Genomic DNA, 15,437 nt, shown 5'->3' on the forward strand with positions numbered 1-15,437 from the left:
TAGTCCAAGTGACAGCTGACCATTATTTGGCTTTTCTTACTGCTTTTTTTCTACTTTATTATTTTCCTTGAGTGACTGAAAGCCACCTTTCATATATTGCTCTTCTGCTGGTGGATTCTACAGATTAACTGTCTCCGAAGAGCTTCCAAAATGGACAACATGCCTCCTGCCACGCTCACCACTTAATGTACCATCAAGTAGCATTGACTTTTAAAGTGGAACGTCTGTTAGTATCTACTGTGATGATTTTGTCCACTGTTGCCTGGTTTCAACAAATCAATACAGCCACAGAGGAGCTCTGTGAATTTGGATTCAGACTGGATTACAAAGGATTTTCTGATGGAGCCAAGGAAAAACCAGCCTGCTCTTTGAAGTCCTGCTTTCATTGTTTTCAAAACTGAATACAGCATGACATATGAAGAGTTTTTTGTATCTTTTTTTGTTTTCAGAAAAGGAGGTTGCACAATTTTTTTTTTCACCATCGTTAAGTGCTTTACATTTCTCAAAAAGCAAGAACACAGTAACAGCTGTAAAGTTTAAGAGGGATTCAGTCAGAGAAGCAACAGGATCTTTGTGACTCAAGAGCCACTGGACTATTTTCTATTTTCAAAATGAATTTTGATCACATAATAATAGACTGTCTATTTTAAAGTTCAATATACTCTTTCTATTCTGTTTTCCACAGACGGCACACATTAAAATGTCAATGAGGTTGTCAACTGACCAGTTTGGTCTCAACTGCTTAAATAATTGTCATCGTTGAGAGAGAGAGTAGTGGCAGTCTTAATGAAGTGTGGCCACGTTGTCTGTGACTAATAGTTAAGACATGGATTGGAGTCAAAAATGCATTACAGAGACACTTTGTGAAAACGCTGCTCTGGTGCAATATTAAAGGGTCATTAAGTTAATTACTTGATAAACTATAGTTACTTTTGTTGTTAGTTTTGTGTATACATGGATGATTTAGGGCAGCAGGTAAACAACAGCAGTCTTGGAGAAACGACTCATGCAGATGAGTCCTTGATTAAATTCGTGGTGCCCATCTTGGATGGGCTAATTCTGGTGACTGGTCTCGTGGGCCAAATTCTTGTCATCATCATCCTTAATGGCAGGAGGAGGAAAGAAAGTCAACCTCCACATGGCACAGACACCCTGCTGCTGGCTCTGAGTGCTGCTGACCTGCTGCTGCTGCTCTGTTTGCCCTTCCACACATCTGCTATTACCCTTGGCTTCTGGCCTTTTGGCAGCTTCCTGTGCAAAGCCATCAGCTTCCTGGGCGTGGCCTGCTCTACGGCGTCTGTGTTCACCCTGGCAGCTTTGGCTGTGACGCGCTACCTCACAGTGGTGCACTCCACCTGGGCGTACCGTTTGAGAATGCACAGATGCATAAAGCTGACAGTCGCTCTGCTCTGGGTCCCTGCCTCCGCCTTGGCAGCGCCGCAGTTCGCCTTCCGCACAGTTACCACGTCCAGCGCTGTGTACTGCTTTGCCTTCCTGTCGGATTTCAGCCAGCTGGTTTACAGCATCTCTCTATTCATGTTTGGCTTTGCTCTACCGCTAGGCATCATCGTACTGATGTACACCAAGATCTACTGTTTTCTTCGACACGCTAGGCTGCTGGGAAATGCTCCCCAGCTGGAACGCTACCAGAGCCAGGTCACTCAAACCTCAGCGCTCCTGGTCCTGGTCTTCACTCTCCTGTGGCTACCCTCATATGCCCTGATGTTCTCCTTCATTGGTGGATCAATGAAAGACTCAACTGGCTACAATACCGTGGCCATTCTGGCCAGACTTCTGACATCGTCAGCAGCAGTGGTAAACCCCATACTGTATGGTTTTATGTCTCAGAGGTTTAGACGAGAACTGAAAGAGCTGGGGAGAGAGCGCTGGGCATGGTGCAAAAGTTGCCTGATTGGTTGTCCCCATGTTTTTAACAGGGACATGGTACAGCCCTTTGAGCTGGACACAACCTCAGAGAGAGGCCCAACCTGAGTCTCTGAGCAGAAGAAAAACAGTGCTACCTCATTATTTACTTTATCCCAGATTTATGGCTAGTTAACCCTTTAAGAACTAAACCTCGAAAATGGTTTTTGCTTATTTTAACCATAAAAATGTTAAATTGACACAAAATGTCCTGTGAGTAAGTGATTTTTGCCTATTTTTTCCCAGAATACCTTTCAATATCTGGCAGTTATTGTCAATTTACTTAAATTAACTAAAATAGTGTATTGACAATTTAAAAAAAACCAAAAAAAACCACTGTAGTTGTACATGAACACCAGATTTTGCATGTTAAATTTGAAATTTGACCAATATAAAACATATTTAAAATGCCATTATCAATGTCTAAAAATAGGCCAAATAATGGAAACTATGTGCAGGCGTTTTTCCCACTTTTTAATGCTCCACTGTTTGATTAAGTCATGCAAATAATAACTAAATCAAATGGTGTGCAAGATGTAAAATGACATACACATCTTTCTCCAACATTTTCATGTGTTGCCAAACCCCTCCAAATAATTTTGTTCGTAATTAATTGGCCTTTTTAATGCGAGTATTTGGGTGAAATAATCTGATTATAATTGTGTTATAATTACAATAAATGTTGATGTATTGTCTTTTCTGGATTTCTCTCCTGTGAAAACTGCTTGCTACAAACAGCTTTGGTCACAATTCGACAATGTACTCTTGAATCATTTAAAAAGAAGGTTTCCTTAAAAGACACTCCGGTGCTAAAACAAGTAAAAAGTAGTTTATGTGTGTGAAAGTGTGTCTCCTTCAAGTGGCAGCACTCTAGTGAAGAAGCTGCAGCTGTGCATGTGTGTGTGTGTGTGTGTGTGTGTGTGTGAATACAGTAGATCCTCCTGGGTGCTCGTGCTGCCAGAATGTGCCATAATGGCTGTTTACAGTGTGTCGAGGGGATGAGGGACAACATTTAATTATTAATGGTAATGATGAAAGACAGAACTCCTTTGAGACTGAGAGGAGGGACAGGTTTAAGTGGCACTTAAAGGTGATTTGTGGATCATTTCATGTGAATATTAGGTGCGTATGATGACTCCACACTTACTGTCCACCACGATCTTGCGATCCGTGCCGTCGTTGTTGATCAGCTGGATGTTGCCAAAGTGGATGTCGCTGAAGAAGATGCGGTTGGCCGCCTTCCCTCCGCCGCCGTGGTAGTCAAAGCTGAGGGCGATGACGTTCTTCATGTGATCGGGGTCCTCAAACGGCTTGATCGGCGCGTTGAGGTTGGTCTCGTCAGAGAGGTGGATGCTCTTCAAGATAGTCCGCTCCGAGTACAGCAGGTAGCCGTCGTAGTCGCGGCAGCTGCAGTTGTCCTCTGCCAACATGCCGTGAGCACAGGCACAGGTGTGCTGTCCGTTGCCGCGATAAAGACACAGCTGTTCACAGCCGCCATTGTTGTGTTTGCAGACGTTTGTGCCTGGAGGAGTGCGACAGGTTCACGAGGTGTGTTATTAAATAAATAACTATCCTGGTTAAACACAGGTTTGATCATTTTGTGTGTGAGGAGCTGCTTTTGTTGATAGGCAAGAAAACGGTTTGATTGTTTTGGACATTTCCGATGATTATTTATCCCGTATTTGTCCAAATGGCCGTCAAACTCTATGTATAACTTTTGTGTGTTTTCCTACCTTGCTGCCTGGCCCTATTGAAAACCTTGATGTCCTTCAGCTGAACACCGATGCCACTCCTGAGCTGCACAGCATCTGTAGCATTGTCTTTACTGCCTCTCTTGATGGATCCGTTGGCATGAGTCCTGAACGAAGACCACAAAAAAAGTTTTTTTTGAGAAAATTGTAATTGCACTTCATTGCAACGTAATTTAAAAACCTGTCATGCTCTAAATAGAGCTGGACAAACGCATTCGTCCACTTCGCTGACCTGTCACTCCAGTAAATGTACTCCTCGAAAACAGACACGGCAAACATGTCCGTGTTGTTGCTGGCCAGCACCACCTCCCTGTTCTCTCCCGTCTCCAGATTGATGCGCTCAATCTTGTCCGTCCTCGCGTCGCACCAGTACAGAAAGCCCTCCTGCACAGCCCCAGGAGAAAAGAAAGAATATGAAATAATATAATCATTAAATAATGTCACATTTACAAGTCAGTTGATTAAAAACGGATGAGCACCCTTGACCTTGATTTCTATGGCAATTTTACAACTGTAAATATGAAGATAGATACTGCTAACAAATACAGATACAAAGAAGAAACATAACTGTGTCTAAATGACTATTTCAATCACACCAATAAAACCACAGGACAAATGATGAATCATTAACATAACGTAAGTGTTTAGGAAGATTTAAGCAGCATCGAGTCCACACCTCGTAGTCGATAGAGATTCCATTTGGCCAGCTGATGCTGGAATTGACCAGGACCAACCTCTGGGAGCCATCCAACCGAGAACGCTCAATACGAGGGTACTGACCCCACTCGGTCCAGAACAGATATCTGCAAACAGGAACGTACATGAGATGAGGGGAAAAAAGAGAAACATCTGAACCACACGTAGATCAAAATGTATTAGAGAAAGCAAAGTGAAACGGCTGGCAGGAAACATTACCCTTTCACTGGGTGGACAGTGATGGCTCTGGGTTTGTCCAGGCCCTGGGAAATGACTACATAGCGGAAAGAGCCATTCAGCCTGGCAACCTCAATCACATCAAAGCCCTGGTCAGTCCAGTAAATATTTCCTATGAAAGGACAAGGTTAGAATTAGCTATGGAGCCCTTTATTTGTGCCTGTGTATATTTGGAAGAAACTAAAATAGGTTATGAAATGATCTAGACCTGCTATCCAGTCAACAGTGATCCCCTCTACCCTGCCGATGCCGTTGGTCACCACATCTTCTCTCCATGTCTGATCTCTCTTAGCCCTGCTGATCGTGCTCAGGCCCATGTCCACCCAATAGATGGTGTCATTATCTGAAAAGGACAGGTCATTATGTTTTACTATACATACTCAGATATATGAAATAGTGGGAGCTTTAAAGAGCTTTAAGTGCAGCCATCCAGTGACTGATCTGTCACACGATGTTACTCACCAGCATGGAAGTCGATGCCGACAGCCAAAGAGGTGCCAGACACTGGCACCAAGGCGTCAGATTTGTCTGCCGGGTCGAGAGGAATTCCTCTTATTCCCTCGTGAACAGAGTATAGAAGGAACGAGCCCATACCTGCTCAGAGAAAGCACAATCACTTTTTGTTCTCGGGACACACATGCTGCATTCCTGCTGTATGTGTGAATGTGGCTGTGAGGCGGTGTCTTACCTTCACAGGACTGCTGTCCTGTCTTGAGGCTGTACCCTGCGGTGCACATGCAGGCCCTGGTTGTTGGTGAGGTGGGGAGGCACAGCTGGGAACAGTCGCCGTTGTTGTTACTGCACAGGTTGACGCGAGCTACAACAGAAGGTGATGATGAGTATGACGACAAAGGAAAAAGGGAGAATCACATTTTCTGTAAAATGTTATTATACTGTTCAAAAGTTTGGGGTCACCTATACAATTGTTTTTGTGTTGTCCATTAAAAGTCACACTTGTATTCATCAAAAGAGTTGCAAAATGAATAGAAAATATAGTCAAGACATTGACAAGATTTGAAATAATGCCCTTCACACTTTGCTTTCATCAAAGAACCAGCAAAACTGTTTTCAGCTGTGCCAACATCATTGCACAAGGGATGTCAAGGGTTTTCTAATCATCCAATAGCCTTCTTATGCAATTAGCAAACACAATGTACCATTAGAACACTGGAGAGATGGTTGCTGGAAATGGGCTTCTATACACCTATGTACATATTCCATTTAAAACCAGTCGTTGACCACATTAACAATGTATAGAGTGTATTTCTGATTCATTTAATGTTATATTTGTTGAAAAAAAAAGTGCTTTTCCTTCAAAACTAAGGACATTTCTAAGTGACCCCAAACTTTTGAAGGGTAGTGTATATATCTTACCTTTCTGCACATCCTCATCGTAGATCTTCATGTGCATCATAGGCGAGGTGTTGTTTCGCAGAACCTTCCAGTTTCCTCCATTGCTCTTGTCACATGTTCCTATCTGGCCCATCCCTTGATCTGCCCACCACAGCTTGTCTCCTACAATGAGGGAAATAGGTTCACGTGTAATTCAGTAATAAGGTAATATGAATAAGCTGAATATAAATTATTCAAAGAAAGGGACTTAAAAAAAAATCTTTTTCATCTTACCCATAACAGCTAGCGCAGAAGCCTTGGTGAGTTTGCCGTTAACACCTTCCAGTATCTCCAGTTTAGATCCATCCATCTGGCAACGCTTAATGGTGCCATTTCCTAAACTAATCCAGTACAGCTGCTCCTTTTCATAATCAATAGAAAGGCCTGTGCGGAAAGAATGTGATACAAATACATCTCTAACAAGTATGCATTTAACCTGTGTCAGAAATCCAGTGTTGTGTTACAGTCAGTTCATAGAAGAAAAGGGGGGGGGGGCATACTCACCTACTGGTCCCTTCTCATCGGTGAAAAGTGTTGTGTGATTGGTACCATCCATGTTGGCCATGCTTATGTTGTCACCGTCAGTCCAGTAAAGTTTCCTTAGGGGAAATAAACAAGTCGGACATTTAAAGAAAGTCCACAATAAATAGAATGAATAATATTGTTCAATCAGTGTCAGTAGCAAAGCTAAAGTAAGAAGTTATTCATTGAATTAGATATAGCAGATACTACACTTACCCCAGTAGAGGGTGCACCACCAGACAGTGGGGCTTGTCTAATCCCTGGATAACAGCATTCTTGAAAGATCCATCCAGTCTGGCCACATTGATCTGCTTCTTATTGGCATCATAGCTGGTCCAGAAGAGATTCCTGGACACCCAGTCTACAGCCAGCCCATTAGCATTCGGAAGATCTGGATATTTACAGGATGACAAAGGAAAAGGTTAGAGATTCCAGAGTCTACAGTGTGTTATGAATATCTGCCTCTGGACTTTCAGGGTGAAAAAAAATAATATTTGGGATTGTTCTTACCAGCAGAAACAACTGTCTCCACCCCTGTGCCATTGATGAAAGCTCTCTTGATGGTCTGGGTTCGAACATCTGACCAGTAGATGCGATGCTCCACGGCATCGTAGTCCACTGCTGTCACGTTGTCAATGTCTGGCACAGTGAAGGAGATGATGTAGTTGTAGTAGGGATTGTCGATGTCGACACCTCGGATCTCAATCTGGCGAGCGTACAGAAGGAACTTGTGGGACTCTGAAAAGTTTGTAAAACAAACACTGTGTTATTATACAAAAATGAAAAAAAAAGATAAGAGATTGGTTTGAGGCTTGACTGAGTAGAACATCCCTTTTCTAAAATCCACTAGGATTTAAGGTTTAGTAAAGGTGTTCTTAACGCAATGACAACACAATGAAAGGGAACCAGGTGGATCCCAGGACATGAAGAGAGTCAGAGTCACCATGAACATGTTTCCTTTGTCAAGGCTTGATTGAGAAGATACCGGGTAACTCCCTCTCAATCAAGACAAATGAAACTCAGTTCAAGATGTAAACATGTCAGAGGAAAAAAAAATCTGCTCAATTAGCTGACAAGGCTCGTTTCCCCGAAAATTCCCTTGTGAATAGGGAACGCATCAGACGCCCTCTAACCCACTTATCTTTACATCTACACTGTTGAAGACCGCTCTGGCGAATGCTAAACATTTAGACAGACACTCGGATTGAGAGCATGTGCAGACATGCTCATAAACTCCCAGTTATCCCACAAAACAATAACGAAACCCACTGCAAATGCAAAAAAAAAGAAAGACTTCAGCACACCACTTGAGCTGGGAGAAATTATTCCTGCACACAAAAGCCTTCTCCTTGATGACAGGAATTATATGTCAGGAGTTAACATTGTATGTATGTGCTACATAGGAGTTTGTTTTTTTTTAAAGGAAAACGTCTGCATGTGCGTACACTACACAGTATGTTTTCTTACCTTTGCAGGTTCGTTTGTCGGCCTGTAATTTCATGAGGTGAGGGCAGGCACAGGAGAAGGTCTGGTTAAAGTTAATGAGACAAAGGTGGGAGCAAGGGCCTTTGCCGTCTCTGGTGGCACATGGGTTGGGAGCTAAAACAAGAAGAAAAAAAAGAGAATGAGGGAAATGATTAAAGTGAAAGTGAGACAAGTAGAGAAGCATCGCTTCGTCTTTGTCCTTGTTTTCGTAGATTGAAGTTGATATGATTGTGTAAAAAAAAAGTGACGTTGTTTATTCTAGCGTCAGACTAATCCAATAATTCTAGTGTGAGATGCATCATAGTCGAGAGTTCTTTTGTCATTTCCCAGAGTGTGATGGACTTCTACATCAATGGACCCATAAGGAGAACAAGAGTGCTGACAGACTTTGACTCGTCAACACAGCTTGTTGTCACATACCGGTCATGGCCTTTGGTTGCAGCTGTCAATTAACAATTTTCGGATGTTGTTCTTTTTGTTACTCAAATTTGCGTGTGCTTCTCTGCAAACCACACACCCCCAGGATCTATTAGCCAGTGTCTACTTAACATCAAAGTGAAAACTTAAATGTGACAAGAACACTGAAAAAACAGCAGGATTATATTTGGAGTGCTCAGACGCTGTTGGGAAGGTTTCTCTCAGATATAGGGTTTTATTATATAAGGTTCTGTGAAGCCGGTAGGAAATGCCACGATGAATGAGGAAGCAGGAGGAGTCCTGATTCCTCCCAGCGTGAAGATACAACATGTCTCACAGCTCTGAAAAGGTCAACTGTCTTTGTAAGATAGTAGCAGCGAGTCAACATGGCTGCAATGAACTGTGACCTCATCACAATTTAATGCCTAAATTGATTGGGTCATTGCCTTTTGATTGGTTGTTTAGATATTTGCCTATACCTACACTACCAGTCAAAAGTGTGGACACACCTACTCAGTTGAATTGTTTGTCTTTATAATCATGACTATTTACATTGTACATTCTCACTGAAGGCATCAAAACTATGAATGAACACATATGGAATTGTGTAGTAAACAAAAAAGTGTGAAATAACTTTTTTTTGTTGAAATAAGCCACCCTTTGCTTTGATTGCTGCTTTGCACACTCTTGGCATTCTCTTGATGACCTTCATGGGGTAGTCACCTGAAAGGTTTTCCAACACTCACTCACTCTGCAGTGTGTTCTTTGTATAGAAGCTCTTTCTCTCCTAGTTTGTACTTTTCCTTCCTGTCTTCTCTCATTCTCTCTGTCATTATCTTGCATGTGACCCCTGGGAGGATCCAGATCCAGTTGTGAGGCTATTATTAGTAGCAGTACTGGTATGGTCATCATTATTATGCTATCAATAAAAGCTATCTATGCTACTGTTTGTATTAAATGACATTGTTGTACTTAAACAGAACTGAATTTCTTCTCGATGAAAGGGAGTTTTCTTTTCTCTCCACTGATGCTCAGTGCCTTCAGTTGAACCTACCCTCAGGTTGCCTGGATGGGTGATAGACCTGCAAGTCAAATGGCTGTGTGTTGGTGCGCTGGACGACAGTCACATTGTGTCCGGTCCATTTGTTGGCTTTGGCCAAAGTGTTTGTCATCCAGTCCGTCCAGTAGACCTCGCCTCCGTACATGGTGACCGCAAAGGGATGGGACAAGTATTCATGACCACGCAGCACCTCGATCAGCCCAGAGCCGTCGTACATAGCAGAGTAGATGGCATCTGACCTGGAAGAGTATTGAAAACAGTTGTGTTTACATGACATAACGGACGTAATAAGTTCACAGGCTTAAATACCGTATGCATGCATGTTGCTCATGTTACTGGATGGATTAACAATGTTGCATAATCACAATAAATGAAAAAAAAAAAAACGTCAGTGATGCATTCAGTGAGTGGGTGGCTACAGTCCAAAGAAAACACAAAGCAAAACGGTACCTCGCGTCAATCCAGACAATGCGTCTTTCCATGTAATCCACAGTGAGTCCGTTGGGCCACCCGCCGCTGCCTGTTTCCCTGTGGATGGTGCGTCTGCCTTCACCACTCATAGATGCTGCTTCAATCCTGGGCAGACTGGCATCCCAGTCGGTCCAAAAAAGAATGCTGCCAATAGAGAGTAAATACAATCACTGGGAGAAGGTTTCCTCACAGCACATTAGATAATGACAGATGTAATACATGTAAAGGATGCTTATGACTTTAAAATCCCACTCTCTGTGGCACTTACCCATCACGAGGGTCTAGGGCAATAGCCCGGGGATGTTCCACCTCCCCAGCCAGCAGAGTTGTTCTCATGGTCCCATCCAGTTTGGCCACTTCTATTTGGTCCAGTTTACTCTCGACCCAGTAGATGTTTCCTGCTATCCAGTCCACAGCCAGGCCTTCTGGAGTAGCCAATCCATACTGGATGACCACCTCGAAACTGGTCAGGGCTGACACAGAATGATTTTTTTTTTTTACACATTTAATAGCATGTTGATGTTGCTGATCTTTTAAGAGGAAAAAGAGCAACTGTAATTCACCCTAATTTAATTTAATAGCTTGGCTCACGTAACATTTTCTGGTTTATGCCACTCACAATGGTTCATTGTCAATAAATCCCTGACAAACACTGATTTAAAGAAGATTTAATAAAATATTTATCCTTACTAAATCTGCCAAAGAACGACATGCACTACTGCTGTGACTTAGACCAGCACCCCACTGCCCTTCTTCGAAAAAACATTTCTCTTTTTACTATTTCCCAGAAACCCCTGGCTCTCATGTAAACTAAGTGCAAACCCAACATGTGCGATCATCTCTGGCCGATCAGTCCTTCCACTACTAATTAGAGGGGGAGGGATAGGTCCCCTTCAGTTTGCTTAAAGGAATGTGGGAGCTTGACAGCCTTTCTGCGTGAATGGTGTGGGTAGAAGCATCTTTATTAAACAGTTGGCACTACCAAGTGTTTGCCAGTAACTTTGGAGATTTTGCACTTGCTTCAATAACAAGCAGCATGAGCCGACGCGTGAGTTATTCACAGTGTCTCGCTCAGAAACCCCATTTTAATGGTGAAGTCGGAGACCTGAGAACTGGCACTACAGCATGTTGTGCTTCCTACGCTGCATCATTGTAATGGCTGCAGTCACGCACAGCGAGTGCTGAGATAAATGGGAAGAGACAAAGCCTTCTGTGTGCCCTCTAAGTGCTGTGCTGGGAACACAATCTTGATTGGCAAGGAGACCTTGGGTTTTAGAGCAGAAAAGGCTAACATTGACCGGGGAGATTTATTCAGGGTCACAGACCACCACTGCTGACCACAGACTCTTTTGACTCTGAGAACATACGGAGCGTACTTGCTCATTGGAAGTTCATTTCTGGGGGGAAAAAAAAACACTAAAAACCAAAACACCTAAAAATGGCTGCCTCACCTCCATTATCGGACAGTTTCCCACGGTAGATTTTGTCCTCCACGACATCGGTCCAGTACAGTGTGCTCTGGTTGAGATGGAAGTCCAAGGCGATGGTGTTCCTCAGGCCTGGTACCAACACACTGAATTCCCCCTTGTGAAGATCAATCCTTCTGATCTCGTGACGGTTGGAGAATATGATGAAAGGCTTGAAGGGATCTGACGGCAAAGAAATAAAACCCAGAGAAGTATAAGTATGTGTCTCTGTTTCACAAATACATCTGAAGGTCCAGATTCAAAAAGATCTCATGCTGGTCTTGGATCAACTGCTGTCAAAAGCTGTATTGCTGGAGGGAGAATAAAAAAAATCAAACACCATGATACATTAATTCTATATATTCATAGTACAGTTAGTGTTGTAACGTTTCTTAAACAAAGCAAAATCAGGTCAACTATTCAACTCCTCATGACAAAAAAGTATTTCCTCACCAGTGCTTTTGCAGCTCTCCATGTCGGCCTCCAGCTCCCAGCCCTCGTAGCAGGAGCACTTAACGCTGGACTTCTCTTGCTCGCACTTCTGGCTGCACTTGAGGTGTTTGGCACAGAAGCTCTGAATCTGGCAGGTCTTGTTGTCTGATCCCAGTTCCATACCCAGGGGACAGGAGCACATGAAACCCTCCCCAGGAATGATGCTGCAGTTGTGACTGCAACCACCATTGTCCAGTGCACACAAATCTGCAGGCAAGAAAATGACAGGAAAGAGTTGGAGTCCATTCAGGCCAGCGAGGAGGTGTGTGTGTATGTGTATTGTTTATGATGCTCTAAAAATCACAGGATAAATGTTATGATTTGTAAATCATATTTTACCACACAGTTTTTCGTCAGACCCATCCGGACAATCGTCGGTGCCATCACACAGCTTCTCAGCGGGCAGACAGATGGAATCGTTGGTCGCGCACATGTGGTGAGACAACTTGCACTCCAACGGCTCACAGTTGTCCTCGTCCGAGTTGTCCTCACAGTCGCTGTCACCGTCGCACACCCAGGCCTTGCTAATGCAGCGAGCTGACAAGATCACAAAAGATTAGCTTCATCATTTTGTTGTTTTAAAATGTATGGCAGTAGTGGTCGCAACGGTAAACACTTCTTTTGATTAAATTACCAATCAGTGAATTTGCTCAGCATGGAAAAATCTACTTTTTATTGTCTTCTACTTTTCCAAAATGGATGAAGGATGTACCATCCACTTTGAGTACTTTCATCTGCAAAATGAAAAGTGGCAATAGCTTTCCTGTGACTAATAAAAGCAGCCGCAGAGAGCAGCTACGACATGACGCACACGCAGATAAGTTTCCATTTGCCACTTTCTGGCATGACAGATTTATTAAATTTACTAGAAACAGTACGTTTTAACCATCGTCTGGTACGTTAAGCTGCTAAAAGAATCCTTACCAGAGTCTCTGCAGCTGAACTTGACCGCAGGGTCACACATGTGGGTGACACCCTCGCAGTTATTCTCATCACTCAGGTCCATGCAGTCTGTATCGCCATCGCACCGCCAACGCATGGGAATGCACAGGCCGTCCATCCGACACTGGAACTCATCGACATGGCAACCGCCTGGAGGACGAGTCGCTGCAGGGAAGAAAAGAAAGCGCGTTGATGGATGGACACTTTTAAAGAAGCAATAAAATATCATAATGAATCCACAGCTGCAAAATAACCACGCTGTATTCTCACTAATGCAGACCACACGCTTGGCTAAAAATGGACAGGGAAGAGAATAGGCCATTCGAGGCATTAATTAATGTGTAGGTACACAGGGAGGCTGGGTTAACAACCTGACACCGAGCCAAGTTAAACAACAATGACACACAAAGCTCGCTGACTGATGTTCGAGGCAGTTAAAAGGCACCAGCGAGGAGGTGGCACAGTGACATCCCCTCATGGCGAAGGTCAGTGCTTGGCACAGCGATAGCAGGAAATGGGCTCGAGACCTTTCAGCACAGAACACAATATACAGAAGGGGGAGGTGATGGGATTGCTTTTTATTTCAGCTAATGACTTCCAGACAGAAGGCCTGAATAACACACACACACACTTGGATGCATGTGGAGACACAAAGCACAGATTGCTTATTAGACCAACAGGTCAGACTGCGCCCTGTTCTGCATGCTGAGATGTGACAGCAGTTGGCTGCATTTCTGCAAAGACCAAACGCTACATATAACACATATAATGGCTTCTACCGTGGATAGGTGCGTACGCTTGAAAGCACAGCGGAAGCTGCAGAAAGTGAGTGTTTAACCAAATGAAAGTAAAGTTCAGAGCAGCCTAACAACGGCATGAGTTAATTTAAACTCTGAGGACGAATGATAATTAGTATGGAGGGATTTCTGACATTATTTAATCATCAGCATTATACAGTAACATGCAGCTTACTACGTGTTTATGTAAACGGACACTTTTCTGTTCTTATAAACTTGAATGCTGCTCAGTACACATCAGTTTTCAGCATTCAAAAAGATTAGTATTATATAATATTTTGTATTTTTATATTTTTATACAAAACATATATTTGCACTGCACAGCAAATACACATTGGATTGTAAAAATGTTTTTTTTTATATATATATATATTAAACAGGTATATTCTATCAGATTGAAGGTGGAAAAAACCAGCCAAACATATCGACCTACTCTGAACATGTAAATACATGCATCCTGTAGCGGAGTCAAAACATGTGTGGCTTTAAAAATAGTTTAATTGTTATCTAACCGCAGAGCATAATCACATCCTGAACAGTGAAACGGAGAGGGTTTGTTGTGAATGATAAGTGGAAGGCAGGAGCAGGCAGGGGCTTGCAGAGGAGAGAAAACAGGACTGGGAGGAGGGAGACACTGTCGTCCCAGTCACAAGCTGTTCACAACCGCCAACTGCCAAGTATAAAGTAAACAACGTCCGTGGCACAGCAGAGCCGCTTAACAGTTTTTAAGAAACACTGAAGCAGAGGGAGACGAAGCCACAACAAAATGAATTAATCGCACAGTCTGAGTATTGTTGCCTACCCTGGTTGGTACAGTTGGCATGTGTCTCGTCACTGTAGTCTCCACAGTCATTGTCGCCATCACAGGTCCAGTATTCTGGAATGCAGCGACCACTGTTACATTTGAACTGGACACTGGAGCAGGAATGGCTGCACCCCGCTTCGTCACTGTTGTCTCCGCAGTCATTGTCTGCGACACGAGGAGACACACAAAGAGTTGTTATTGTCCACTGCTGGGTTGTGGGAAAGTGCAGCCTCAGGGAAAAGCGAGGGACACAGGGTCTCAGTGGGTCGATGACCGCTCACCGTTGTCACAGCGCCAGTTGATGTTGATGCAGCGGCCGTTGGCACACGTGAACTGTGTCAGAGGGAAGCAGGTTGGGTATGCTGGAAAGAGAGGAGAGGCCGTTTGTCATCTTCAAATAAAACATGTACCACCAAGCAAAGGCAACAGTGTGACGTTAATAGTACAGTAAACATCCAAAATTGTTTTTATTTGGTATATACTGAAGGTATAATCATCAGAATTAAGTTTTGCTAACACTTTAGATTAGGGAACACATATTCACCATTAACTAGGTGCTTACTAACATGCATATAAGTAGCATACTAGCCCTTTATTATAAATATTAAGCACGTATTAACACCTTATGTAGGAAAAATCCTAATTCATGTCATAATAGAGGTAGAATAAGGTATGACGAATAAAGTGTATATATACGTGCTTAATGGTTACTAGTGTTACTAGGGCGTGTTAGCGCGTTAATGCCGGTTGTCAGCGTCAGCGTCAGCGCATGATGCGTTTCCATGCCGACTGACAGGGAAAAAAGCCGCGTGTGACGTCATGTTTACGTGACTCCGGATTGTTAAAATGAGTCTCTACGCTAAACTTTAAAAACAGAGGCACACTATACGCAGTACACAGGTTCCGCTGGTTATTTGTAGCGCTGCTCTTTTCGTTTAATAAACAGACCGCTCCAGTTCCACTGTAGGGCGCTAAACGAGC

At 43.2% G+C, this 15,437-nt stretch overlaps 2 protein-coding genes across 2 annotated transcripts in view; one reads left to right on the plus strand and one right to left on the minus strand.

The window, feature by feature from the left end:
• The window catches only part of LOC310931815 (low-density lipoprotein receptor-related protein 1-like), a gene marked incomplete at its 5' end in the record, with an annotated part of 87,435 nt that overhangs the window by 24,937 nt on the left and 47,061 nt on the right, over window positions 1-15,437 (minus strand). The window contains 23 exons of the mRNA XM_083895044.1: window positions 3,071-3,445; window positions 3,657-3,781; window positions 3,907-4,058; window positions 4,351-4,477; window positions 4,590-4,719; window positions 4,816-4,950; window positions 5,070-5,201; window positions 5,296-5,424; window positions 5,982-6,122; window positions 6,234-6,383; window positions 6,504-6,598; window positions 6,738-6,912; window positions 7,032-7,259; window positions 7,989-8,120; window positions 9,478-9,722; window positions 9,934-10,098; window positions 10,223-10,427; window positions 11,406-11,603; window positions 11,874-12,119; window positions 12,252-12,449; window positions 12,837-13,019; window positions 14,454-14,621; window positions 14,738-14,818. Coding sequence (XP_083751170.1) covers window positions 3,071-3,445; window positions 3,657-3,781; window positions 3,907-4,058; window positions 4,351-4,477; window positions 4,590-4,719; window positions 4,816-4,950; window positions 5,070-5,201; window positions 5,296-5,424; window positions 5,982-6,122; window positions 6,234-6,383; window positions 6,504-6,598; window positions 6,738-6,912; window positions 7,032-7,259; window positions 7,989-8,120; window positions 9,478-9,722; window positions 9,934-10,098; window positions 10,223-10,427; window positions 11,406-11,603; window positions 11,874-12,119; window positions 12,252-12,449; window positions 12,837-13,019; window positions 14,454-14,621; window positions 14,738-14,818 — 3,915 coding nt within the window. The remainder of the gene's footprint in view (window positions 1-3,070; window positions 3,446-3,656; window positions 3,782-3,906; window positions 4,059-4,350; window positions 4,478-4,589; window positions 4,720-4,815; window positions 4,951-5,069; window positions 5,202-5,295; window positions 5,425-5,981; window positions 6,123-6,233; window positions 6,384-6,503; window positions 6,599-6,737; window positions 6,913-7,031; window positions 7,260-7,988; window positions 8,121-9,477; window positions 9,723-9,933; window positions 10,099-10,222; window positions 10,428-11,405; window positions 11,604-11,873; window positions 12,120-12,251; window positions 12,450-12,836; window positions 13,020-14,453; window positions 14,622-14,737; window positions 14,819-15,437) is intronic.
• On the plus strand, window positions 955-1,992 carry LOC310931709 (galanin receptor type 1; the record flags this gene model as incomplete). Its single annotated transcript, XM_083894940.1, has 1 exon — window positions 955-1,992. The coding sequence occupies one exon, from the start codon at window positions 955-957 to the stop codon at window positions 1,990-1,992; it is 1,038 nt and encodes a 345-aa protein (XP_083751066.1).

Source organism: Microchirus variegatus (genome assembly GCF_963457635.1).
Source record: "Microchirus variegatus genome assembly, chromosome: 9".
Lineage (NCBI taxonomy): Eukaryota > Metazoa > Chordata > Actinopteri > Pleuronectiformes > Soleidae > Microchirus > Microchirus variegatus.